General features: G+C 41.2%; 6 protein-coding genes across 7 annotated transcripts; 5 read left to right on the top strand and 1 right to left on the bottom strand.

Moving 5' to 3' along the window:
- Positions 1-1,586: 1,586 nt before the first annotated feature.
- LOC123987184 (von Willebrand factor A domain-containing protein 1-like) lies at positions 1,587-9,184 on the top strand. The gene is made up of 6 exons (XM_046075851.1): positions 1,587-1,762; positions 5,616-6,155; positions 6,325-6,606; positions 7,111-7,386; positions 7,638-7,922; positions 8,031-9,184. Exons 1-6 carry the CDS (start codon positions 1,681-1,683, stop codon positions 8,048-8,050), a joined length of 1,485 nt encoding a protein of 494 aa, XP_045931807.1. The 5' UTR covers positions 1,587-1,680; the 3' UTR covers positions 8,051-9,184.
- Positions 9,185-10,279: 1,095 nt separating this feature from the next.
- On the top strand, positions 10,280-12,753 carry LOC123986876 (olfactory receptor class A-like protein 4). The gene is made up of 4 exons (XM_046075294.1): positions 10,280-10,558; positions 10,821-11,084; positions 11,807-12,052; positions 12,299-12,753. The coding sequence occupies exons 1-4, from the start codon at positions 10,280-10,282 to the stop codon at positions 12,509-12,511; spliced, it is 1,002 nt and encodes a 333-aa protein (XP_045931250.1). The 3' UTR covers positions 12,512-12,753.
- Positions 12,390-15,348, bottom strand: LOC123987157 (olfactory receptor class A-like protein 4). The gene is made up of 2 exons (XM_046075813.1): positions 14,862-15,348; positions 12,390-14,775 (listed from the first exon to the last, which is right to left on the bottom strand). Exons 1-2 carry the CDS (start codon positions 14,946-14,948, stop codon positions 13,753-13,755), a joined length of 1,110 nt encoding a protein of 369 aa, XP_045931769.1. The 5' UTR covers positions 14,949-15,348; the 3' UTR covers positions 12,390-13,752.
- Positions 15,349-16,618: 1,270 nt separating this feature from the next.
- fndc10 (fibronectin type III domain containing 10) lies at positions 16,619-18,869 on the top strand. Of its 2 annotated transcripts, none has more exons than XM_046075818.1 (2): positions 16,619-16,850; positions 17,019-18,869. In XM_046075818.1, exon 2 carries the CDS (start codon positions 17,178-17,180, stop codon positions 18,201-18,203), a length of 1,026 nt encoding a protein of 341 aa, XP_045931774.1. In that variant the 5' UTR covers positions 16,619-16,850; positions 17,019-17,177; the 3' UTR covers positions 18,204-18,869. The 2 variants fall into 2 exon arrangements, with proteins under 2 accessions (XP_045931774.1, XP_045931775.1); XM_046075819.1 differs by having other exon boundaries at positions 16,619-16,896.
- Positions 18,870-19,803: 934 nt separating this feature from the next.
- ssu72 (SSU72 homolog, RNA polymerase II CTD phosphatase) lies at positions 19,804-24,775 on the top strand. The gene is made up of 6 exons (XM_046075835.1): positions 19,804-19,920; positions 20,005-20,127; positions 20,938-21,081; positions 23,044-23,183; positions 23,395-23,513; positions 23,828-24,775. Exons 2-6 carry the CDS (start codon positions 20,048-20,050, stop codon positions 23,927-23,929), a joined length of 585 nt encoding a protein of 194 aa, XP_045931791.1. The 5' UTR covers positions 19,804-19,920; positions 20,005-20,047; the 3' UTR covers positions 23,930-24,775.
- A 618-nt stretch (positions 24,776-25,393) lies between these two features.
- On the top strand, positions 25,394-27,327 carry LOC123987181 (transmembrane protein 240-like). The gene is made up of 4 exons (XM_046075848.1): positions 25,394-25,614; positions 25,713-25,831; positions 26,586-26,794; positions 27,155-27,327. The coding sequence occupies exons 2-4, from the start codon at positions 25,746-25,748 to the stop codon at positions 27,295-27,297; spliced, it is 438 nt and encodes a 145-aa protein (XP_045931804.1). The 5' UTR covers positions 25,394-25,614; positions 25,713-25,745; the 3' UTR covers positions 27,298-27,327.
- The last annotated feature ends 550 nt before the right edge of the window (positions 27,328-27,877 follow it).

The following is a 27,877-nucleotide window of genomic DNA, read 5'->3' as shown; positions in this document are numbered from 1 at the left end:
ATTGTCCCAGCCAATACTTCGGGGTGCTCCCGAGCCTGCTCCAGCCAGACAGCACAAACAGCATCTACACAGCTACAATCATCCCCACAGTCATACTGGATAAACCCCACTCAACGTTTTTCCTGGATGCACAACTTATCTGTAGCTTAACATGAGAAAAACCTATCCCTCGCTTCGCTCAAAAAAAACCTGATAACTGCAGACCTCCTTTCACTTTTACCTTTGTCAACTCACTTGAGCTTTTACATTCTCTTAAACATGGTCCAAAAAATGGACGACCGGACGAGCCCCCACTTGTTATGCCCAGCTCGTGGAAGAACATAACAAAGAAGGAAGGTCCACGCAGAAAACAGTTTAAATGAATCATAAGGTTTTATTAAAGTTACCTTAACTTATAATTAACTCAAAACACAAGAAAACCTGAACTCATCATACTCAAAGGAAACAACCAAAAGAAAAGGAGCTCCTGAAAGGAGGAGAGGTCGCGAGGAGGGGAGCCATCTTGGTTCACCACAGCTTTTTAAGGACTTAAACAGGTGGCTGCAATCACCAACGAGGTGGGTGTGTCCAACCAAACAGGAAGACAGACCTGAAAAGAAAAGGACAGAGAACAGGCCAACCCCCAGGCCCCAGGCCGTCACACAGGGTACTCTCATCTGAAGAGGGCACATTCAGTCTGTGGCCTCCATTTATCAAGCCTTTTATCTTTATCTGACACACGCTGTGTGTGTGTGTGTGTGTGTGTGTGTGTGTGTGTGTGTGTGTGTGTGTGTGTGTGTGTGTGTGTGTGTGTGTGTGTGTGTGTGTGTGTGTGTGTGTGTAGTCTATTGTAGTCATCTGCAATGTGAATAGCCTGCACTTGATCCAAGTTATCTTTCTGATAAGGGACAGCTGTGGTATTTAGTGTAATCCTGTCTAATGGACTGGCTGAATGGGTTTCCTTGCCACTGCGTGATCTAAATTGGTGTCTTGCCCTGTTATTGTTTCCCAAAGTGGGGTCCAGTTTAGTGATCAGCCTGAAGGGCTTCCGGCGTGTCCCCAGAGAAAATGGAGATTATTCCTCCAGCACAAGGTAATCTACAGGGGAAACAGATGCAGATGATAATTTTTTATTGCAGCCTCAGCAGACATTTAATTTTGGCCTGCTTATGATGAGATTTTCTTGGTTCCTCTGGGACCAGTCTTTTACATGGATGTCCATTTGGTAGCCTACCTGTCTGTTTGTATAAATTAGGGTGGTGATCCCTTGGATTGGGGAAATTACAGGAAGCAGAAAAGCAGCAATCATTAAGACGGCATCTGTTCTTTTAAGTCCCATGAAAGACCAAACTCCAGCAAAAAGTGACAATGATATTGTTTCCTAGGTCAGCAGCTGGAGGCGGGGAGTAATCGGGACTAGAAAGTGAAACAGGTAGTTTATGCAAACTGCGAGAGAAGTAATCTTATATTAAAGGGCTGGCGCAGACAAAACTATAGGCCTACTGAATGAGGGAAAAAAGCTCGCATGACCCGTGCAGTAGCAAAACTCCGCTGAAGAGGCGACAGAGTAACACACACTGGACCATTTGCGACTGATTTGTGCGATGGGAACCGGTGAAGAAAGACCCGGTGTTGGTTATTTCACCTGCCTGTGCTGTTTCTGATCATATTTTCATCATATTTCAATGCTTCTTTGTGATTATGACGGGCTTTTTATTTCGTTGTGTTCTTCTCTGGGCGATGTTGCAGCGGGGGAGCATGCAAATTGCCGTACCTGCCACAGGTAAGTTGATAACATAAGCTACGATACAGACATGAAATTTAACAGGTAGGCTACAGGTAATGAAACATTAATAGTAGGCTACATAGACCGGATACACTAATACAAAGTAGAGAGGTTGCAATTCCCTTCTTCTTCGGGTACGATTTTTTTACGTGGAGTCTGGTCTGGATGTTAAACCTTCTGAAAATATACGTGTTTTCCTTTATGATAAAAGTTGCCATTACTTCTAACACACTTTCTTACAGTAGGATAAGTAAAATATTTCATTAAATAAATAAATGTGTGGTGAGTCATCGTGCACTGGCAGCACAGTGTGGCAGAAAGAAATGCGAGTTAACGATCACAGGCATGTTTAATATGTAGCAACAGGCCAGGCTCATTGTGATTGTGTGGTGGTAGGCTACATAACACTGTTTTATTACTTTTCATGGCAGAAGTCTAATGGGTGCGTTTTTTTTACATGTTCCCAGTTTATGACCTATCAATATAATGCTTTGTACTGTCATAGGCTACAATATGAAAAGCCAATGTGAAGAAACCATCCCTGCCTTGTAAACACCCACATCTTTCAATCTCCATACCTCTGGTATAAATACATTATACTGTACAATTGTATAGTACTCACCATGACCGTAAACTCACCTTTATTTGTAAAATGGTGGGGTGCTCCTTCTAGCACAGACCAGTTTAATTAATTAAGTTTAGATGTGGTCTGAGCCTAACAAGACAATGTACAGTAGATACTCTGCTGTGTGCTTCTGATGCTACTGGAGGGAGGCTGTCAAGTGTCATTATCTACACCCAACAAATCTTTATTTTTGACCCAGCAGTGTGGAGTGAACACGTTCAAGACGTTTATTCACAGGGGTGCTGGTGTAGTTGTATAACTGACTCACATCAACAGACACTGTTAAACTATTTAACCTGAATCTTGATATGACCCAAAATGTTTTTTTCTATTTTCTTTACATCAAAAATAATGATGAAAATGAAATTAAAGTACAAGCCTACAATAAACGTATTGGATATCAAGAATGTTGTTATGTCAGTGTCATGTTGTCATGATGATTTTCAGAAAGCAGAAATAAAAAGGGTCTCTGCTTGTTAGCTTTCTTGCATAAGAGTTACATGAGAAGATCGATGCCACTCTCATGTGTGTATGATAAATATGAAGCTAAAAGCTAGCAGCCAGTTATCTTTCCATAAAGTCTGGCTAGTTAGAGATCCCCTTAAAAAGCTCACATGGAATGTGTGGAATTTATAATTAATTTGCGGTTTCACTTTTCTACAGGAAATTTGTTAAAGTTTAAGAGGCTCATACAGTTTATGTGTAAAATGTTTTAGATCATCAGGAGTTTAAAAGTAGCCTGCGTCAATTTTGATCCAACGTAGACCATCTGTCTGTTTGATGTCAGCGCATGCTGATTGTGCACTCAGGAAACTTCACAGGAAGCATTAACATATCTTTCATTCATCTGTGCGGCTCTGCAGTATGGTGTATGGCCTTGGCACAGCTTGAAACCAATAATATGACAGATGACATCTCTCGAAATCTCTCTCTCTCACACACACACACAGATACATATTCACATTTACTTTTTTCTCTGAGGAATGCAAAGGTGGGGCCAGTCCTCTACATCTCTGTCAACAACTCTAATTCAACCGTCTCCCCTCATCTTTCCGTCTTATTTCTGTGTTCTGTCTCCTTTTCTCCTTTCAGCTTTTCCCCTTTGCCACCACATGTATGTGTATATATACATATATATATAAATGTCCACAGAGGTTTCATTTTGTTGAAGCTTCTGCCTTTCCCGTATACCATCTGTTCCCTCTAATCTTTGTGTATGTGTTCCATTAAGATGTTGGCTGACACCTCTTCACCTGATTGTGCTGTTCACCCTTATTTCTTCTCCTCCTGTTTATTTTCCTGCTGCTTTATTTTCTGCCTCCCTATAAAAGTTTAATGATTATGGACCATTGCTGCAATAAAATAAAGGGTGTGTTCAGCGGAGGAGCTTCAAATGGAAAAGACAGAGAAGTGTGAATGATGCGGATATGGAAGAACTGAGGCAATAAAGCCGATGTGTATATTATATTGGGGACTATTAGGAAGTACTCTGTGTGTATTGAATTCATTCTCATGTAGCACACACATTTAATCTGCTCCTTCCCTCCTAGTAAGGACTAATGTCAGTGTGGTAGTCATTTATAATAGATGATTATATAAGACCAATATTTCATGAATTACAGGCACCAAATGTACCAAGCCACGCGCAGTGAGCAGGATTATGAGGAAACACTCAGTGGTTTCCAGGAGGAACCGATGAGTGAGTCACCAGATGTATTGGACACGTATCTGATTGTGCATGATGGTGCTTATAGGTGGAATCGCTTCTTTTTATTAGAAATTATTCCACTAAGACGACATTTTGACGACGAGATGGAGCTCAAGTGCTTTTTCTCTCTGCACTGCAATATAAATCTCACTCCGGTTTTATGTGATAGAACAACTCCTGTGACCAATTCTCTTTATTCCTTGCTATCGTAAAGCCTCTGGTGTAGCAACATCTAAAGTATCCTCAATGGAATATAATTCCGTTTTGATACAGCATGAGCAGGTTGTTCTCAGGATGTCAGTGTTGTGAAACGAGACACCTCATATACCTGTTATTGCCTTTTCATTCTTTATATTAATGCTTCCCCAAGGGCAGTAATGTCATCTGTGACATTATTAAGATCAGTCTCACCTAAGATACCTTAAAGCAATGTCCCTTCTCTATATAACTGAGATATGAATATATTCCAGATGGGATGATGCATCACTGCCAACAGCTTCAAGTATCTATGAAGATGCAGTGTAGGCACCTAATAGGTCACCATTTTTTATGAAAATTCCATGTTAACCATTAATCAAAAACGTGCCCCGTCTTGATCACACATCTAAAAAGGGGGAAATTGATAATATTAACATGGATCATATTAACTTATCACCTGACTCTACAGTTCCCCCGTTTTAGAGTCATTCAGCTCATTGTTGTTTTGGTTTACCAGCCCTCGCTTGTCTCATCAGTGCTGACTTCAATATAGTAGGCAGCTTTTCCAAAAGCTCAAACAACGCATCGTGCACTATCCAGCACCAAACATCAGACAAGATTAGTGACAAGCTGGTGAACACAGTGAAGCATTTAGCCAGTGGTGGAAGAAGTACTGACGAATAAGTAATTTATGTTTTTAAGTAAAAATAGTTAAGTATAAAAATACTCCATTATTAACAAAATATATTATCAAAATAAAAGTACTCATAATGCTGAGGTAAAACTGTCGGTGTGGTATATTACTGGACATTTGTATGTAAAATCTTAATCTGAAAAGTAACTGGTAACTACAGCTCTTAAATTAATGTAGTACAGTGAAAAGTACAATCATTCTCTCTGAAATCAATTAAGATCAATTTTATTTAACAGAGGTTATCTCATTGCACTTTTCATAGAGCAGTTCTAGACTGTACTCTCTGTAATATTATTTACAGAGACCCAACAACTCCCAACATAGTGAAGTAATAGGATAAAGTAGTATAAAAGTACAAGTGCTTCAAAATTGTATCTAAGTACGGTACCTGAAGAAATGTACTTAGTTATTTTAGCTATTTAGCTGTTTGTAGCAGCTAATGAGGTTGGATGTATAAATGATGTGAAATACTCAACTGTACTACTGCCATAGTAATCAGTCAGTGGAGGTTTGAATGCTGTATGATGAATGATAGTAGTAAACATGTCAATCAAAACAAGAATGACTTGAGGTTCACACTCACATATTGGAATGACCTTCCTGTTTCTCCTCCTGTTGTTAACAGTGTTAAACTGCTGTGAAGGGGATATTCTCCTTCTGCTGGACTCTTCAGGAAGTGTGTCAAACTACGAGTTCTCACGCCTGTTGCTCTTCGCCTCCGAGCTGCTTCGCCCCTTCTCACTAGGCCGTGGGCATGTAAGAGTCGGGCTGCTGCAGGTGGGCACCAACCCAAACCTGGAATTCGGCCTGGACGTCCAAAACAATCAGGGAAGTCTGCAGAAAGCTCTACGGAGTGTCAGCCAGCTGCAGGGAGACACCAACACCGAGGCAGCGCTCAGGGTGGCCCAGGGGCTTCTGACAGAGACAGAGGAGAACGTGCCAAAGATAGTGCTGTGGCTGACTGATGGCGTGCAGCCTGGAGATGTGGACAAGCCGATGTCTGAGCTGAAGGAGCAGGGAGTTTCTGTCTTAGCTGTGTCTACAGTACATGGAAACTATCAGGTGTTAAAACGTGCAGTGACACCCCCTCTGGAGTCACACCTCTACTCTGTGGACATAGATAACATCGAGATCATCACAGAGGACCTGAGGGAGGCCATCATCAGTATGTGTGTGTTTGAAATATGAGGTTTAGCGCAGCAGAAGCAGTAGCTCCATACCAGATTAGACAGTTATTTTTAGACAGAAAAAGAGATTATAACTACAGAATTACTCTCCCTACTTTCTATATCTCTCTTACACTCTCCCTTCCTCTTGTCTTCTCTTCTCTGTAGAAATCATTCGTGCAGAACGGCTGCGCGTGGTTGACTTGACCTCCCACAGTGCTGTGCTGCAGTGGCGTCCTGTTATGAGCGCAGACAGCGGTGGTTACTATGAACTCCGGTATAACCCTGTGTGGAAAACGGACCCTGAGACCCCACTAATTCTACCAGGTAGCTTCAGCTGGGCAGAGCTGACCAGCCTGCAGCCTGATACCACCTACACGGTTTCCCTCCGCCCCGAGTCCAACCAGAGGCTGTTTAACACACTCTATGTTCAATTCACCACACTTCCTGGTGAGAGGAGTTTTATAATCCTTTAATGTGAAACATACTCAAAATATGTGGAAGAACTATAGAAATAGTTGACAAAACAAACTTACCAGAAGGTCCATTCAGTTTCTGTTTTGGAGTTTTTGATAATTTTTCATGATCATCAGATTTCTCAGTTGTCATGGAATTGTAAATGTTTGAATTTTTATTTTCCTGATGGAATCATGTTACAAAGCTGGAGACCGAGTCATTCATCAGGCTGAGTACTTGTCAGAGACTGTTGATGGTTTGTTTCTAGACAGATATTCATGCCATTGGGGAGCCTTTTACTGCATTTTTTCAGTTTCCTGTCTGTACATTTAAAAGTATTCAGTGAATTATTATTTGTGAAATGCCTTAACAAACACAACCCCTGGCTTGTACAACAAGGCTTTGACCTAAATCAATTAGAATTAACCTTAATTTGGTGCTGGCAGTCAATTTCTTACCTACGTCTCTGCCCTCCCGCTCCGCCTCCGCTTCCATCAGATGTTTTAAGCCCGGCAGTGGTCTCCGTGTCAGACTCTGGCCCTGGTCAGATCCGTGTGAGCTGGGGTCCACTGCAGCCTGCTCAAGTCCAGAGATATACGGTGGAGTACGGAGCTATTCCAAGCGGACGCGTTCACACTGTTATGTTACACAGCCAGAAGAGCTCTGCCGTACTGACCGGCCTGGATCCGGGCACTCAGTACCTGGTCACAGTCAGCGCTCTGCATGTGAATGGAAAAGAAAGGGCCATGTCTGTGAGGGCATGCACTAAAGAGGGTACGTTGTCAGTCTGACAATTGTATACCATGTTCTTATGTCTGTGTGAGTTTGTGTTGTTCAGTTGTTCTTCCTTCCAGATAATTGATTTATCTTTGGTTAAAGGAATTCATTTGTCCTGTTTATTTCTCTTTATTGAAAGCTGACCTTTAGAGTTCTTTTGTGAGTCATTCCCACTTTTTGACTCTGCATCAGCTTCTATTGACCAGGCTGTTTAAATCTTTCCTCCATGTTTTTTCCCCCTGCCGCAGCTCCGCCTGCCCTGGTTGACCTTCAGCTAACCCAAGCAGACCGTCAGGAGGTGCAGGTAGCGTGGCAGGCCCGTCCAGAAGGCTTGAAAGGCTACTGGCTGAGCTGGGAGAGAGAAAATTCCCACAGCTCCTCCTCAAAGCCCTCCATCTCCTCCGTCTACCTGCCTCCTACCTCTCGTTCAACGCAGCTCACACACCTCGCACCGCACAGTCGAGTCTGTGTGTCCCCGGTCTACAGCTCTGGCCGAGGGGACGGGATATGCTGCACTGCAGAAAGGCACACAGGTTGGCTGAGCTGCATATAGTTATTTCTGCAATTATGTTCATACAAAACAGGTTTGGTTCATTAAAGGAAGTGTAAATTCTTGTTTCTCTGTCTCTTCTCTCTGATAGATTCCAGCCAGTGGGGTTAACAAGCAGAGTCTGCAGCAATCAGGCAGCTGGAGCAAAAGAAAATGGGTGAAATCGAGCAGTGCTGGATGAACTCGATGCAGGACTGAACATTATAGTCAAAATGCAATTAATTATAGTGACAGAAAAGGCTTCATCACATAACCCTCGCTGAAAAAGAGATGATGTGATCTGAGCATCAATTCAGAAGACTGGAACTACAGTGGGATATAACCCACAAACCTTTTTTACTTCATGTTTTAAATGTTTCATATGAATGTTGGTTAAAGGAGCTAGTCTAATAGTAGCCTAAAGCTGTAGAAGCTTTGAAAGCCAAGTTAGAGGACTACTACTTTGCCTGTTAATGTTTTTTCTCGGATTAGCAAAGCGCCTGCTCTGACTGATACTGATTCATCCTTTGAAACTCACAAAAGTGTTAATATCTGAAAATTAGCCAAATGTATAACATAGCAAACTTATTTTACAGACAGCAGCATCAGTGCAAAGTTGTTTCCCATAATAAAGTTTTGGGGCTGCAGGCAACAAACCATAGTGAAAGCTAATTGGCCAACAAAATACATCCCTATATCATAGTGATGCATGCTGCCAGATATCTGTAAATAGAAAATGTATGCTTGCTATGTAGCATTTGTGGCCTCTCTCTTGATTATATCAAACATTTTGAATGTTTTGATTTTCAAGCCAACTAGGAATAAGTCATAAAAAAGGTTGGGTCATCAGTGTTTCTCTTGGTTTCACTCAGTGATGGACATCGAGCTGTCGAATCAGTTGCCACATGGGCAACTGGTAAAATCACAGACAGGTGTACTTGTGCAATACTGTCAGTGAGCACCAGCAGAGATAATGTGTAGCTTGTTAAGCATGAAGATAATTGTTGTATTTTGTGTTATCGGCTCTTCAGATCAGAGTAAATTCAGCATCAGCATCCTGTTTCTTTACAAAGCTCATAAGTATTTTGTAGTGAATATGTACTGTGCATATAAATATATTTTTGGATTATGTTTTGTATTTACGCCACTGAATGTATGGTCAGGTTTGTCTGGTAAAATGTTTCTCTGGGCAAATAAAATGACAAGAAAGAAGATTTCTTTTAAAGATATTTGTATTTTTGTGTCCATAAGCATTTCATTTTATATGATTATAAATACAATTTTAAAAATACTATTAGAAATGTGTTATCCTTCTGGTGGTGTTGTATTTGGTTGTTTATGGGGTCATCTAGTGGCTGTTGACTGCAATCATTACAAACTGAGTAAATCTTATCATCAATGGTTCATTTAGAATGAATAAAGATCATGTAGCCTACCATTATAAACAAAACCCAAATTTAATCTGTTAATAAAACATTCGTCAAATGAAAAAGGTGACAGTGTTAACTGAAACATTAAAGGGCTGTTTGTCGTGATCAGATAGAAGGTAATGTTAAGGACTAAAAAGTACATGGTCAATTGAAGATGTTTTAAAATTTAGATAATCTTACTATCACTTACTTTGAATTCATGTACCCACTTATCTCATATGTTTTATTAGTATAAATATTTCTAAAGACATTGGTGTGTTTAATGGTATATAAAACACTAGACCTGGCTCAGCAGTTGTTAAAATGCTAAAATAGAAGATTTAGTGTTACAAGTTAAAAACTGGTGTCTTTTAGACAACTTGTGTTTGTAGGGTTTTAGTATTTTTTGGCACCCACCTCTGGCCTGGTGACGTAAAGTCACGACATAAGATTAAAGTGCACATGTTTTGCTCATTTGGTGAAAACCCACCAATGAGCAAAATGCAGAAAAACAGAAAGTCTTCCACTTCCCATAGGATGATGGCTTAATGAATCAAGTTGCAAAGTAAGTACATTTCATTCGGGGAAGCTGATTAATCTCTTGTGTTTCATTAACCTGCACCTTGAGCTCCCCAGGGCATAAAACATAGTGTGGCTTCTTGGCTTCCTGATGGCCTAACAGGGATTGTTTTAGATCGTGACACAAAGACACCTCTGTTGTCATTTTTTTTACTGTGATGACACAGACAGCATTGCCCCTTTCCACTGGCCCCAAGAAGGAGTGTCTTAAGTCAACTGACTGCACCTGCAAAGACCAATGAGGTACACTAAATGTTGGCAGCATGCTGCAGGATGGAAACTGAAATATATTCACCTGACAAATTAAAGTGAAGAGGGAGTATGACTTTATATCAGCTATTAAAACTACTTCATAGACACGGTTTTTGAGACAATGGCTGCAATGAACATGGAGGCAAATGGAAACATCAAGCTTGTAGGGAAGGGACAGGGCGCCTCTGTGTCCCCTGTACAAGGTGCCTTTTACACCATACTGGTGATTCTGGGCATACTGGGTAATGCCACTGTGGTCGGGGTAATTGGTAACAGCGCAATAATGGACCGTGGTGGGGGACGTAACTCGGACATCATCATCGTTAACTTGGCACTGTCTAACCTGCTGTTGACTCTGTGGAGGAACACACTGCTTATCTTCTCAGACTTGGGAGTCCTGGTACGTGGTCTTCAAGATCAACAGTTTGTAGTTTGTTGCCAATGAGTCACTCTTTAGTTATTTCAAAGGATATGTAGATTTTACTTTTTTGTCAGTGCCAAATCATTCAGTTTGCCTACAGCAGATGAAAGGTTAAGTAGACAGGAGGTGAATTAGATGTCAGCTGGGCTGGTGAAAGAGACCTATTATCTACGTGAGTATAGGATAGTAGTCGGGAAAAGTTCTACATTTCTGAATATGCACCAGTCTCTTTCTTTCACAGCTATATTCATCCAAAGAGATTTGTCAGTTCCTTATGGGTATCTGGGTGTGGCTGCGAACCGTCAACGTGTGGTCTACATTCCTCCTCAGTGCACTCCACCGCCAGACATTGGGGCGTGTGGCACCCATTAATGGGAACCTTAACAGGCCCCAGGGTGGGCCTAAGACCCCACTGTTGATTCTGGGCCTCATCTGGTTTCTCGGCTTTATTTACTCCATTCCTGCTCATATCTTTTCCACAAACGGGAACAAGAACAGCACAGAGGTGAGAGCCTTCTGCAACAGGAGGCTGCATGGGCTTAAATTAAGTATATCAATTACAATATTAAATGAATTTAGTGAAATTATCTCATTACTGCAAAGTCTGCTGTTTACCGACCCACCTTGTTCTCCTTTTGTATCGTCTGCCTCCCTGTTCTCCTCCTATAACAGTGTCCCCATAATCGTAGGAACCTACTCTCAATCCTGCTAGAAGTCACGTTGTGAGAGGAGTGAGAGTGAATCTGACTGAGATATTCTGAGCGGTATGCAAGGGAATAAATTAGCCTACAATGTAATAGACTTTTGTATATTTCTCACTTCCCCCCTGATGTTCTGAATAACTCACTAGATCTGTCACTAGTATCTTTTTAGAAATAGAGTTGAATAGGCAGCAGACCAAAACACCTTGAGGCTTATGAGGGGGGTGGACATAGTCTTTCAAAACTTATTAACACATCGGACTTGTACGACAACAGTGGTAATATTTTAATTTTTTAATCCAAATTATTGCGAGGGACAATTCAGTAATTAGTGGATATAGTATAGGGACATGTCTAGCTACTGTCCCTGCTAAATTCTACACCCTTAGTGATGAGGAAATTAAGTCAAATCCCTAAAACAACAAACATTCAATGTGAAACAAACATGGTGAGACTGGGTTGTATTTACCACTCTGTGTTCTGCATGTTCTGACTCCACTCCTCCATCTTCCTCCTCTTATCTCAGACCCTGATGCTGGTGAGCGGCACAACGCGCCCCCTGCTGGGCTGTTTGTGGAACTTCCCCTCCAGCTACAGTGGCCTGGCCTATGCCACCACATCTATGGTGATCCATGAAATAATTCCTATAATACTAATGTCTGTTACCAGCCTGGGCTCCCTTTACACACTCTACATGCACGGTAGGAGGCAGAGTCCGGTGCAAGATGCACCTGTCATAAAACGGGTGTCTGCTGAGAAACGAGCCGCCAAGGTGAGGAAGAGGAGGGTGACTGAAACTTACTGAAACAATGTTTATCATGCAGATAAACAGTTGATTGGTAAATTAAAATGTTTAATCTACAGCAGACCTGAAAATTAATTTATGGAAGCAGACAAACATGATTATCAATTGTGTTAGCAAAAGCTTTATTGGAGACAAGGTGAACATATTTCATCAAATCTCATTATCTGATCTGAGTTTCGCTTCCCTAATTCTTTGTGTCGTGTGTTTCTCCAGGTGATTCTCGCTCTCGTAATTCTCTTCGTTGCATGCTGGGGAACCAGCATTATCTCTGTCAACTATTTCAACTACAACCGCGGGTCATCGGTGGAGTTTCTTCTGATCGTTGCTCGTCTTGCCAACATCATCTTCATCACCATGTCACCTGTTGTTCTGGCAGCTGGCCACCGGCGGCTGCGCTCTTTCATCAAGTCTATGCTCGCTCACTGACACAGCTCCCGACCAACAGTACACTTTGCAACTTTTTATTTGCATCAATTTCCCCCAAAACATTTAAAGCAGGTTTGTGGTTATAGGTATGAACATATGATGTTTCTCTCTGTAAACCTTTGCATGTGTGTGTAACTGGATTTGTACTTAGGTCCTCAATGGAAGGCAAAGTGCTAAAAAAAATATATATAGCCTAATTAAGGTTACAAGGATTTGTGCAACATGACCCTGTGAAATAAACTCTTTATGTAGACAGGGCTGACAGATGGTGTGATGCCTTTATTTTATGGTCAGAGCAAATGGTCCAAAGAAAAAACAAAAAACAAATCTACCAAAACGATCAAACTGATCATTAAGCTGATATTACAATATGTTTTCATTAGTTTTCCTGCCAATATCTGGGTGTAAAATTTTGCTATGTTCAGTGTAGAAAGGATGTGATTTGAAAGCAAAATCAAAGTGTTGTGTTTGTTATTCCCTGTAACAGTGGACCCCTTAAAGATTATAAATGGTTATCAGCAAAATCTACAGTTTTGTACCATCTACAGTTGTTACCATGACGGCTACTGACTAAGGATTTCATATTTTGTCATCCTATGTGTAACACAACAAAATAATATTTTAGCTAAATCTTAAGAAGAAATATTCTAAGACAGTAGGAGACTACTCTCAATTTGAAATAGCTGGGTTTCTGAATTTGTTTGTAGAAATCTATAGTGGTTAATAATAATTAAACAAATAGCAAACTTTTAAGGATTACTTGCGGAGCTTTCTGTCATTTTCCCCATGTGCTACACTTTGGCGTATTAGAGATTGGACTGGGTTTGAGCTGTCAGGAAGTCTTGATTGTGCTAAGTAACAATAAAATATATTGGCTTTTACAAATAAACTTGACAGCGCAAACAGAAGAAAAATCAAGGAATTGTCAGAACACATCTAAGCTCAAAAGAAACAATCAATGACTCATTGGATCAGATAAAATTATTTAAACGATAAAAGAAACCAAGTCAGTGATTGCACTGTAATGATTTCTGACTTAGCCAAAGTCTCTCAGTTTGACCTGCATTAAATGGCTTAAAATATCTCGAAGTATAGTAAAATAATATTTGAGTTCTGTCCAGAGGAAATGCAGTGTGGCGCTTCTGGATTCAAATTGAAGATGCTTTTGTTCTTATTGGGTGTAAATTTTTGTATTTTTCAGTACTTTAGTATCAATGCAGTGCAGTCACACTTTGCTTCCATCATTCATTTGCTTTAACATTCTCCTTCACTTGTATGACCTTTCTCTCTTTTTGAACAATAAAAATGGTTTGTTTTTCCTTCTTTCTTTTAGCCTTTTGTGATTTCGCCCCCTCATTAGTGTCATCACTGTGACATTTTAGAGCTTTAGACCACCCCATTGTCATTCTCATGATTCTCCTTCTCAGCTTACCATGTCCAAGGGCCACCACAATGGGACTGAATCCTACAAACAGCGACGCAGAGAACTGGGCCATAGTCAGCAGCCCTTCAGCGTGCTGTCCCCTATTATGGTTATAATACGTCACTGCAGCAACCTGTAACACCCAGCAGACCACGAAGAGTGACACTAGCGCCAGGATTACATGAGCTGCTTTGCGTTCAGTGGACACATGTTTGTCCAGCTCCCCATGGGTTCCTCCTGACTCTCCCCCTGAGGTAACAGCTCGGATGTGTTTTGCCAGAGCATGAAGTGTGACGACGTTGGTGTAAACCATCAGCACAAGTGGCAGAACCTCATTAAGTGCCAGCGAGGTGGAAGCGAAGGCTGCGCCCTGTTCAATGGAGGGGAACTCCCAGACACAGCCCAGCAGAGGCCTGGTGGTGCAGCTGATCACCATCAGCTTCACAGTGACGTTGCCAGTAACATGAGTGGTATATGCCAGAGCTGGAAGTGAGAAGGCCAGATTTGCCCCCCACACCAGCCCTAGAACAATCCAAACCCGATGCCTCTCCCTCCGCTGTGCGAGAGGTCCAAAGGCCACATTCTGTCGCCTCAGGGTAGTGCAGTGGAAGACACTAAGTGCCAGAGTCACCCAACAGCCCACAGCTCGCCACCACACCCACAGCAACATGAAGACTCTGCACAACCATGGAGACAGCGTCACATCCAGGCCCAGGTCAGACACAAAGATAGGCACTGTGCGGAAAAGCGAGGTCAGCAGGTTGGCCAGCGACAGGTGCACCAAAAGAGTGTCAGAGGGAGGGAGTACCGAAGGCTGTCTCTCGACAGCTGATTGAAACACCTGAGAGTATAAGCAAGACAGACTGAGAACAAAACCACCCAAAACATTCAGCTCAGATGACAAATAAATATTCTACATTATCTTACCACATGGATGACCAAGATGTTTCCCAAGGTGCCAGAAAAGACCAAGAGCCCAAACAAAACAGCCTCGACTGTGAGGACCTCTGACATGGCTTCATCCTCTGCATGGCGACATAGTTCGCTTTTTCTTTGAGAGAAGCGCGTGTGTGAGAGTCTGAGTGAAACGTCAAGGCTTCACCTGCGCCACTGATGGTCATCAAGGTGTTTTATATGCACAGACAAACAAATAGCTGTGTCACACAGAAGGCTTTATCTTTGCTGACCAGGCCCAAGGTCAATTTAATCTAATACGTTGACGCCTTGAGGGTGCATGCAAAGGCAGGCATTTTCCACATCTTCTATCCGCGTCACCAACCAACTGCAAATGCTGTCTCTTGATCTGATCACATCAACAGGTGTGGGTCGCTGTTACTTGTTGTGTTCATAACTGTCCCTGTAGAATTGTTCATACTACTAGCGTATCTTATCATTTATCTAATGCAATCTGCTCATTTATTTTTCTTAATGTCCCATAGTTTAGCTTAATAACAATAGCTAGAATCGGACCTTCAGATATATCATTAACTGCTGATCACACAGATTTAACCAATTATCCTATGCGACCTCTAAGGGACAAATGGAGCTTTGGCAGTCCGCTGATGAAGTGTTTTTTCCTAGTCAGCCATTTCTACTTGCCCTTGTTGCTAATTGTTTACTGGGTTGTCAAGTTTCTCTCTTGGGACGAGGCAACAATGATGCATCTTGATGATCCGTTTTTTCCATTGCGTTTGGGATTATTTATTATCCTGAGATTTTTCTTTGTTTAAGAGACCATCACGTAAACACCACAAACAAAACATGTGAACACAAATAAACCTTACAATAGCTGCAGGGATTAATTTACTTCATTATATTGTATTCATGTATTTCTTTAATTGGATCCTCACCCCCTCCTATATAAACAACACATTTACTAAAATAAGTTAAACCCAGGAAAAATCTCCAGCAACAACTTTTTGTAGTGCAATAGTACTTAATTAAAAACACACATAATATACAGTGTATATAATGGACATGTAAACTAGAAAAATCTGTAAATACAGGTTTATATAAGCGTCCAACACCCTGTATGGTGCATCTCTTTTAGCAAAGCATTAAATACAATCAATGGCAAATTATACAGAAAGAGACCAACGATGTATTCTCCGGTTCGTGGGTGTCACTTTACCAATGGCCAAATTAATTTAAATTCTGTTTCTGCATTTGAACTATGTCTAAAAGCACAGGGAAAGGTAGGTAGCCATAGACCTTATCAGAAAATTGCCCCAATATTTAATAGCCTATTTAAGTATATTTCAAAACTCTAATCTGAAAATTTAGGCTATAGGTAGGCTACCATTTGTTTATGGGTTGAGGTTAGGATTTTTTTTCCATATTAAAAAGTAAATTTGAGTCAATTGTGATCTGAATCATCACCAGCAGTTATGCAAACAATGAGCAAAAATAATAATTTCTTTTTTAAAGGTTAATAAGATAGGCTGTTCATTTGTAAATGTTAACCCAGCCTACGCACATCTAAGCATCATTACTTCAAACCTATTTGGCTCTCTGTGACCATAAAGCCTAAATGTAAACTAATACAAGATTAAGAAAAAGATGGCACATTCTTATGGAAACGGTTTGCAGGTGTTGATGTCACAGGTCGGCCTAATCTGAAGGGAGGGGCCTGCAGCTGCAGCAGCACAGGTGGGATGCATCGGACAGTGCTGTCAGGACTCTGGTTGTTGTCTCCGTTATTGACAGAGCACTACGTGGGATGATGACTCACAAACCGACTGCTGACGACTACAAATATTTTGTGCACGCACCCACGCTCGCAAGCACTCCGCGGCGCGCGCTCCTCCACGTGCACTCTCACAAAGCAGGCATCAATGCCTTTACGTCAAGCTAGACAGGAAGACGAAAGAAAATCTGATAGCACGATAGCGGAGTCCTCACGTCCCACCGAAACAAGTAAGGGATTTTGTAGAAATGCATGTGAGTCGGAAGCTGCGCTGAGGTGACTGTTATCGCCGTTTAGGCGTCCATAACTTAATCATGCACGCTTATCCTTTGCAAGGTCACTACTCGGATCTCTTACTGCCAGGATGGCCGCATGATTAAATGTTATTTCTGTCGCAGATGCATACCCGCTCCTCTCGCCCGTGGACATCCTGTTTCACAGGGATTTCGTCTGTGTGCACTGAGGCAGAGCTGATCGTATGGCAGACACCAGCCCGCCGTGTACCATCGCCCATCTGATCCACTGTGAGAGAAATTAATTCGACGTGAGGAAGTGAGATGAAAAGCCAACAACGACCCTCCCTGCTCGCCTTATCGGCACTCCTGCTCTGCACGTTACACCAGACAGCTGGGTCCAGCAGCTCATCATCATCAACAACAACAACATCGGAGGTGAGAGGCAGGAAAAAATTGGAGACGCCCCAAAACTGGCTTAAACAGACTGACATCAGTTCCAACTATGGCAATGACAGCCACAAAAGTAGGCCATCGCTAACGCTTAAGGAGGTAACAGGCCAAGTGAATGGCTTCACTTTCAACACCAGCAGAGGCAATATTACTACTGTGACATCTGAAAGGTCTGGCAGGGCACCAAGCTGGAGCCCAGACGATGGGGTGTCTCCGCTGTGTGCCTACCGAGTGATTGAGGGAGGCATTGGGGGCCAACTGTGTTTTCGACACACTCTGCCTGGGTACAAGTGCCGCAAGGGAGACTGCAGGACAGTGGTGTCATTGAGGAATCTGGTGGCAAATATTCTTATCAATGGCAGCGTACTGTTACAGTGGACCCATGAGGGAGAATCCACGATGACTGGCCGAGACGTGAAGACAAAAGAGCCTGCAGCCGATCAGAAGAGCAGGATGGATCCTGTGACTAATTTAACAAGAGGGGAAACTCTCAGATCAAACACTGTTTTCAGTGGCCGCCGCCACAGACGGGGAGGCTACGAGTTGAGCTGCTGGTGGAACGGAAGTTATACTCAGTTTGAGTGTGCTGGTGTCCATCTTGGATCTGGCTGCAGGGACTTTCTCCTGACTGAGCTGCATGAGAACATCCCCTACCGCATCTGCCTCCGCTCTCTGGTCCACTCCAACCCAGCCCAGAGGGCAGACCAGCGGGACTGTGTGGAGTTTACCCTGCCGCCATCTGGGATGCAGGACATTGTCATCGCCATGACAACGGTGGGGGGAGCCATCTGCGTGATGCTGGTCATCATCTGCTTGCTGGTGGCATATATCACAGAAAACATCATGAGCCCCACGACACAGCACTCATACTCCTACCACACTCACTCGCATCACTGATGTTACACTGAATCCAAGATGCACCGCTAAATAAATCATTACATTTAACATCCATGACGATCTAATCTCACAATCACAGTGACTTGTTGTCAGTAATAGTCCTTTTTTTAATCAGCAGCATAATATGATATAGGCCTACACACCCTGGTATGACTGAATTGAAGCACAATCTGCTGTGGCTCTGCAAATTACATGCCTTGTCAACCTCTGCAAGAGTGCACTGAACCAATAGTACTGGTAATCTACATTTACTATTATAAAATAGTTTACTGTGTTATGTTTTTGTTCAAGGTTGTCTGTGATTGAGTCCGTCAATCTGTTTGCTGGCAGCATTTAAACAGCAATACAATAAATGCGGTGGCTTTGAGTACATGCGAAACAGCAGTTTTTGCTAAATGTGCAGCCTGTGAAAGTTCCCAGATGTGTCCTGCTTGTCCTTGAGAGACAAAGAAAAAGTGAACTTTACTGACTTACATTTTTCCACTTAACTAAATCATCACACCATCTAGTTTTGCTTTTAGGTCTGCAGTACAGTATTTGTACCATTTTGTGAAGGGCAATCCAGTCTTGTGTACAATCTCCACATACTGTGCCAAACATCTTGAGAATGCCGTTATGTCCTGCTGTCAGTGAATAAAGTACCATGAGGTCATTTGTAATACTTTACAGCTGTTCTTATTTTTCTCCTTGTGGGCGTGTGTGTGTGTGTGTGTGTGTGTGTGTGTGTGTGTGTGTTAGGTTTTCACATCCCAGGACAATTTAGAAGAATTAACAACAGACTGGAATTCAAAATATCTATATAAACACAATCCCTATAGGAGAAAATGGGGCTTGATCCCATTATTTAGCTTTTTCTGGATGGTTAAACTCGATACAAATGTATCCTGAAAATACTAGGAGATCAGGAGGAGAGAATGGGCATTATGTAGCCTCTATCATGATACATTCAACATAATGTCATAACACTGATATCCATATATATATATATATAGGGAGAGAGAGAGAGAGAGTTACTGCAGTATAAATAGTATGCAGATTTGTGTCATCTCAGAGTCTACACTGCAAAGCACAATATGATATAGTAAAACAAACAAACCATGTTGCTGCCATTATACACACTTTACAAATGGAGTAACACAAAACCAAGCAACACCTTTATCTCTAAAACATAGAGGTAAAAGTTATAGGAAGATTAGAAATATGCAGTTGCTATTCAGAACTGTTTATGAATGAAGAAGCAAGGTAGTTTAAAAGAGCGCTACCAAACAATTATTAATATAAAGAGATAAGTATATAATCAAATATTGCATAGGATTACGAGTAGGCCCACACTGCCTGTTTGCAAAACAGTGTAACATGGTGTCTACTTGTGTTTTAGTTAAGAGTTTGAGGTAATGGTTGTGTTTTGCTTTTTGTGTCAGCAGCTGTGTCAACAGATTTGATTCACGAGTGTTGCGATATTTTTATTTAATTGCCCCGGGTGTTCTCGTGGCCACTTTTACTGTAGTAAAATATGACTTAGAAGGACAATCATAGTCTTCCCAGCATGTTTGTTTATAGACGTCATGTCTACGTCGTTACATCTTTCAGCGTGGACGGCAGAAAGCTCCGCCCTGAAGTGACATCACTCGATAAAGCCGCATTCAACTGAAGGGGCTCCGCCATTTTAACTTCCTGCTTCCAAAGAAGACGAGCCAATCGCACAGTATTTGTACTCGTACGGTTTTATTATTTAGTGTTACAAAAGGGTTTGTCTTGTTTATTTTGTCTCACAGGGATCTAACTGACTACTTGTATTTAGTTTCTGACAGCTTGTGTCGGTTAGCTTCAGCCGGAGAGTCGCTATGCCGAGCCACCCGCTGCGTGTAGCGGTTGTGTGCTCGAGCAACCAGAACCGCAGTATGGAAGCGCACAATATCCTCAGGTAAAGATGAGCCGCCGGGACGAGAAGAAAAGGAAAAAGCTATCATGAAGTGAACCAAATCTGTGCGGTACCGAGCCGTTTTCTGAGCCGGCCACGAGCCATGTCGACACAGTGACAGGCAGTCCGTCGGGCCTCAACGCAGTTAACAATGGGGTCGCTCCTCCCGGGTGTCACACGGGGGGCTACGACCCACTTGAAACGTTTTGACTAGGTTTCAGGTTTGCGAGTGCCTAAAGTAATGGTCCAAACATGTTTTGCTTTCAAACAGATTCAGGGCTTTCGAAATACTGTACCGGCCCAACTTGTTATGTAGTTCCCCCCCCACCCCCATATGTTGACAAGAGCGCCCCCTTTAGGGACATTTCCGGAAGGGAGCAACTGCAGCTGAGCAACACCGGGAAGCTTACCATCTCTCATCAGTCTCCTCATCCACATCCCAGTTAGACATTTTATATATAGACTTAATTGTTTGTAAAACTACAAGTGTGTGCTGGTTTGGGGTTGTCAGTCACTTCCCACTTGCCTAGTAAACATTTAGACTGACTGACGCAGTACAGGAGGGACGAGCTGGAAATGGGCCTACGCTCTTTTAGTGTGCAGTGATGTCTTAATTCAACCTGTGACCAAACATTAAACATTCAGTTTAGAGCTTGTATGTGGAGACACTTTGAAAAGCTGATTCCTTGCACGTAAGGAATGGAAAGACGCTGATTACTGCATTCTGCTTTTATGTACTAATGTTTTCTTGTATCTAGTGGTGTTGCCAGAAATGGTATGTAATTTACGGTCTTGTCCTTTTCGTCTTTGCAGCAAACGTGGATTTGACGTGCGTTCATTTGGGACAGGGTCTCATGTGAAGCTACCCGGTCCTGCCCCGGATAAGCCAAATGTGTATGACTTCAAAACGACATATGTACAGATGTACAACGACTTGGTCCGCAAGGACAAGGAACTGTATCCCGTTCTCACTCACTTTTATATACACACACATGCACGCACATACTGTATGCTGGAAGCCAGATAAGTAATCATGGCCCATGTACACTCCTAGTTTTGATATTAATCTTTGTGGAAGTTGATGCAAGTGTCACGGCATTTGAACGGCACAGCAGACGGGACCACACCGATGGGTAAATCAAGTACAGGGATTTTAAATGTGTCACAGATATATGCTTTGTTATTAAACCTATAAAATACAGAGGATGGAAAGACACCTTGCAATACAACAGCCACGCAGCAGTAAGTGCAATTTGGTGAAGATCATAAACTGTCTGTATTTGTGAGGGTCTTAATGTTAATGCTGTTGTTCCACGCTACTGCAGTTTCCCTGTGTTTTTCAACATAGACACAGTAGATATTTTAGCAGTTTGAGTAAATTAGACAAATTTAAAATATATTTTGCTAGTATTCAATTTAAAATCTGACTTGTTTGTCTTTTGTAGTCAATTGCTCTTATTAACTGTCACTGGTGTGTCAGTAATAAACACTACTTTAACAAACAAACTGTAACTAAATAGAAAGTATGAAGAAGCCAACCACAGGAGAACTATTGGCAAAGAAAACCAGTGGTCACATGTAGATGACAGTGACTGAAAGAACAACCAACAGGGAATTTAACAAGTATAAATCATGGGCAATTTTCCCGGAGAGGGAATACATTAAACAAGGAATAGGCTTCTTCATCCTGTTTGAAGAAGTGGCTTCTTGAGCCACATCTTTAAATATTATTAGTATTTATATTATTGGCTATAGTGCCCCCAAGAAAGTACATCATTTATTACAACCACATGCGTTACACACATGCAACCTGGAACGCATTATAAATAGCCTGGAATTTGCTGAAGTAAAATCTGCAATAGTAAGTGATTTCCACAATGTCTTTGATTTCATCAACATTATTGCTCTTGTCAGTGAGTACTGACTAAGTAAAAGTAACAGGTGCTACTTTTTGGTCTTCATTGATGTAGTTCAAATAATCCATGTCTCCAGTGAGTGAGCGATCTAAATTTGAACCTGCTTTTTTGTTATATATTTTAAGGCTTTCAGATAATAACTTTGTAGACTAGGCCAAATGTAGGCCTGTTCCTTCAGTTATTCTGGGTAAATAGGCCACTTAAGTGAAAATCCAGGCTCAAAAGTAGGATAGATGTGCTTCACCAAATTATTGCTTGCTTTTGCTAATGATGTTACTATATTGGAGGTGTAAATTTTACCAGATTAGGTTGGGAGGTCAAATCTGTATTACAAATTGTACTCAACTATTTGTTGTATTCTTGTGACTTGGATTTCTTGAAAATATAGTCCACTGCTATAGACAATTCATCATAGTGGTTGGTCTTTTTTTATTCATGTATTTGGCCATGTCTTGCAGGATAGCCATGTAGTGATGGGGCAACATAAACTCACTTTGGCTTTGTTTTAGAAACATGGAGTGAATAATTACATTTGTGGTGAGGACAACACATGTCGGCCTGCTATTATCAGTAAGGCTTGTTGATGATGTTAATATTAAAACTTTGCTGAATGGATTGATCACAGTCAAAAGTTTAACATTTTACTGACATTATGCAAAAATGCTGTTCCTCTATTTACCTCTTTTGTCATCTTTTTTTTTTTTTTTTTCCCCCTCAACAGACCTACCGCTAAGGATTAGTAGGCTTTAGACACCACTAGAGGGGGCTGGAGTTTGTCTAATACAAACACTTAGTGACGCCATTTGAAGCATGTTTCCCATAACAAAATATACAGTCTCGTAGAGGCAGGTGCATATCTTACTATTTTACACAGGCTCACTGGGTATTGGCCTGTTTGTTCTGTTGACTGAGATCCTGTCTCTAACAGTCTGTTGAATGTGTTGTGTTACTTTTAAATGCTTCTCTCGCTCCTGCTGTGCTCCTTGACCTCCCCACTCTTCAGATACACACAGAACGGCATCCTGCACATGCTGGACCGCAACAAGCGCATCAAATCAAAGCCGGAGCGCTTTCAGAGCTGCAAGGATAAGTTTGACCTGGTGATCACCTGTGAAGAGAGAGTCTATGACCAAGTGCTGGAGGGTGAGGCTTCTTATAAGAAATGTGTAATTACTGAAGAGATATGTTGATCATGCGGAGCCCCTTGCAAGAACACTGCTTTGGTGCTTCTTTTTGTGGGCATACACAATCGCACACCTACCCCTCAATTATTTGCGCAGACCAAGTTTTTACTCCCAACACTTCTGATTGTATGACACACACTTTCTTTTTTTAATCTGTTATCGTTCCCCAGATTTAAATTCAAGAGAGCAGGAGACTCTACAGCCTGTGCACGTCATCAACGTAGACATTCAGGATAACCACGAGGAAGCCACGCTGGGTGCTTTCCTCATCTGTGAGCTGTGTCAATGTGTGAGTGTCTCCTACTGAGGGCAGAGTGCAACAGACACTCTGAGTTATTGATGACATTGTGGTTTAATAATGAAAATGATGCAGTCAATCTATATCCATAAGTAATATGAATAAAACGGTCTTTTAGTGTGCATAATGTGCCATCCAATATATTTCCCAAATAGGAGATTCTGTGGTCACCTAATGACAATGCTGCCAGTGCTATGAAAGGGTGCTATGTTTCATAAATGGAGTACAAAGATTGATTTGAGTTCATTGGTGCAAATGTGTGTGTGCAGACTGTGTTTAATGTGCCTCCTCCCCCACCCCTGCAGATCCAGCACACTGACGACATGGAGAATGAAATCGATGAGCTCCTACAGGAGTTCGAGGAGAAGAGCAACAGGCCTTTTCTTCACACTGTCTGTTTCTACTGATACACAATAGAAATTTGCAATAAACACAGGCCCAGACCACAAGCAATCAAGCAACAACACACACACACACACACACACACACACACACACACTTTGTATTCCTCAGTCATCTACGCACAGTACATACAGATTGTGTGCCTACACACACACACACAAAACACACACACAGCTTAGGGTCAGGACCTAACAAATGGCTGCTGTCGGACATATTGGTGATGATGGGTTTTTCCTCTATGCAGAGGACAGACTCGCTGCTCTTGCTCTGCCTTTATTTCTCCGTATCAAGGTCAGGCCAAGGTCCTCCCTCCATCCCTGTCCAGTGAAATCACTCAACCATGTCTCCTCAGGGAGAGCCATAACACCCACACCCCTGATTCAACAACTCCTTTACAAGTCCCTCTGATTTTGTTCAGTACAGCATATTGATGCAGATTTTTTTTCTTTCCAGATCTATAATTGTAATTGATTTAAGCATATGTCAGATTTTTATTTCTGACTTGGGACAGTGTAAATGTGTTTCAGACAGGGGAGAATTAATTGAACTGAATGAGTGTTTTTGTGCGACCATGTCTTATAGATTATTTAGGATTAAGTTAAAGTGGGTGGGCTAATAATGAATAACCAAACCTAGACCTCTCTGAGGCTCTCCTCCAATGTGTTTCCAATATAATGTGTTGATTCATATTTAAACTTGGATATGCTGTTTTTCAGGGCATAGTATTTTTTTTGTAAATGTTAAAGAATTGAAGCATTGTAATTATTTGCAAACTGCGAGCTCAGCTCAGAGTGCCTGATTTTTCTGTATGTACATATGAATCCACTAAAGAAAGAAACATCTCTAAGAAACATGGCAGGACTCTTTATTTGCTTTTTGATATTTAATTCATTTCGTTCAGTTTTTTTAGTTCATGGTGGTTTTATGTAACAGCATTAATGTAAGATTGAAAATGAGTAGGCTAATGACAGTATTTGCACTTACATCAGTGGACCACTATCAAGCTACTGGATGTTTTCAGATTAGATTTATAGGCCTCTGTGGACAAGCAAGGACATTTTGATTATTTTAAAATATTTCCATAGGTGAGTCGGGTAAGGCAAAAACATGTAAATAATGTCCTTAGTTTGGCTTTGGATAGTAGCTAATTCACATTTGCAGCTCCAACTTGTGGTTCACTGACAGAAACCGTGTGTAGGTGTTCTAAATAAAGCTGTAAACCTGGGTAATGCATAATGACAGTAGGCTACATGTGAATTATCGGTGTAGAATGGAGTCTGTCCTAATAGATTATAACTAATTACTCTATAACTCTACCTAGATATCAATTAATAGGTAGACAAGTAGTAATCCGTTACCCGGATGTAACGCTATCCAACCGACCGTTAGACTGCGACTCAAATTCAAAGGAATTCGAATTTAAACCGTTATCACCACGGTAACTAATAAACGTTACCATGAACACGTATTAATTCATAACTAAATGATAAAAATAATATTTCGTTCAAAATAACAACAAAAAAACACTGGTTTGTTAAAGTACCTGTGACTGAAATTCCATTACCAGCTCTTCCCCAGCTGAGCACGCCAGTCAGCTAAGGCACATACAGCTGCCGGGAGCCCCGTTGTGTTGTCTTGAAGAGCACTAACGTCAATATGTCAGCTTAAAGTGAAGAGTCTGGACACGAAAGCACAATGATGTTCCTAATTTCATGGTCTTCTGCTGTGACAGAAAAAACCAACGTTAGTGTCAGATCGTAAAGTTTATCAACATATTTCTGTCGACAGTTTTTTTGTTTCAGACTGACTTTTCTCACGGACATGACCGCGCTTTTTGACCGATTTCACAACTTCATCTTATCGTTAACGCGAGGGGAAGACGGTGTCTGCGCCTGCACCTGCGGAAGGTAAATTACAATCCAAGTGTAGGCTAGGTGTAGAAAATATTAGTTTATATTGGTTTTGTGAGACAAACTACACGCTAAACGTTATAGGCTATTCGAAAACTTGCTTTGATTTCAATCAAATTGGACAGTGAGCTCCTGTTTCAGTAATCCTGAATTCACACAGCATTTGTTATGATTTCTCACTAGGAACCCTGGGTGTTGTAGCATATATATATATAGGCCTACACACACATACACAGCATAGGCCTATACTTGCCATGTATTTTAAAGTTTGATGATTATTTCACTCAGTGGTTTAAACAGAAATAAAGTTTTTATTTATTGTAGCTTTTTGCTGCCATTTACAAACTTAATTGATCACAAGAGGAGATGTGTCAGGATCTGGGTGGATTACCACCTCTGCTAATAAATTAAATTAATAGCCTGTGAAGGATGAAACATTTTATACTTTATTATGTATGTATTAATAAATAAATGATGCTGTGTCTCTTTCTTAAAAATTTTACATGTTGGAAACATTTGCACCAAACAACCACAAACTGTATCTATTGAGACAAGTTCATATTAGTATAGTAAGTTCAATGTACGACAGGGGAGTGAGGATCTCAGATTTTGGTATCAGATAAAATAAAATGCACATTCTCCTATATCATGTTTCAGCATCATGGGTTCATTTCTGTCCACTGATGCTGGTGTCTCTTTACTTTTCTATGTGCAAATCCGCCACCACTGGTTACTGCTTTGTCTGCTGCAGCGATCAAGTCTATCATGTTGTTCCATATAACGGGGACCGAGCTGGGGTGGATTCCAGTGAAATCTACTTTTTGAGTGACATCATGACCAGGCAGGAGAAGGACGTGATAGTTGGACTGCTCTTGGGCCTCTGCATCAGCTGGTTCTTGCTTTGGCTGGATAGTGTTTGGCATTCAGAGCTCAAATGCTGGAGGACAAACCAAATGACTGGTGAGTAAAAAGCCAAATGAAAGTTAAAGGGGTTCCTGAAGCTAGGCCCTTTGTTATATATGAGACATGTATATATTTTTAACTATAGTGTTCTCATAAATGAAAGTTTTTAGCCCTGTGTCACAGCAAATTCATGCTTTTTTGTACAAAAATAAATCCTGTTTTTGGTCTGTGATGTGTTGAAAGGAAGAAAACCTAACCTTAACTTTACCAAAAATAATTTTACATAACAATAACCCCCCAAAAATAAAACAGAAAACTATAAATTAGTGGTAAAATTACAAAGAATCAGGAGCATTTTGGGATAAAGTGTTGATCTTTTCTTGTATTTTAGCCCAGTTTTCCTGTCTTTCTTTACAGATGGGGGTTTTTGGTCACGGATGCCTAAATTCTCATTCAAGCAGTTACATCCAAAACACACAAAGGGCCCCGAGGAGAACACGGTGCACATCAAACAAGATGTGCACCATAATGTTAATGAAAGCATTGACAAAGAAAGATAAAAATGTGGATTAAATGCAATAATTACTGCATGTGCTGTGTTCTTTTTAATAGCCTAATAGTCCCTACGGGTCTGACTGAGTCCAACACGACATGGCCATTTTGTAATTTTATGAGAGTGTGTATAGTAGGGAGCTTACAGGAAATGAAGAAGAGATGAGGGAAGACATGCAACAGAGGTCTCTAGTGGACTCAAGCTGGTGATGTGATTATATGGTGTCTAAATCCCAGGCCACCTCAGTCCAAACCTGACTGTATAAAAGAAGTCCAAACACTACTATAGCGGAGAAAATGTAACTTTTAAAAAATAACAATAATATAACTCTTCCAAAAAGTTACAAAGGGCTTCATAATCATAAGTAAATCAAAGACAAAGGACACAAACAAACATAGATCCGTAAATTATAAGCAAAAACCATAGTAATAATGAAAATATTAAAGGCAACCAGGATACAAAATGATAAAAGTTCAAGAATATAAAAGGCCCGCAGTAAAAGTATGTAAGAAGATATTAGTGGCTCTGCCAGTCTGAATTCTTAAGGAAAGTTTTTCTAAAGATGCAGAGATGCAATGTTTTTCTTT

This window comes from Micropterus dolomieu, linkage group LG18 (assembly GCF_021292245.1).
Source record: "Micropterus dolomieu isolate WLL.071019.BEF.003 ecotype Adirondacks linkage group LG18, ASM2129224v1, whole genome shotgun sequence".
NCBI classification, from domain to species: domain Eukaryota; kingdom Metazoa; phylum Chordata; class Actinopteri; order Centrarchiformes; family Centrarchidae; genus Micropterus; species Micropterus dolomieu.
This window is presented reverse-complemented; position numbering and strand designations above follow the sequence as displayed.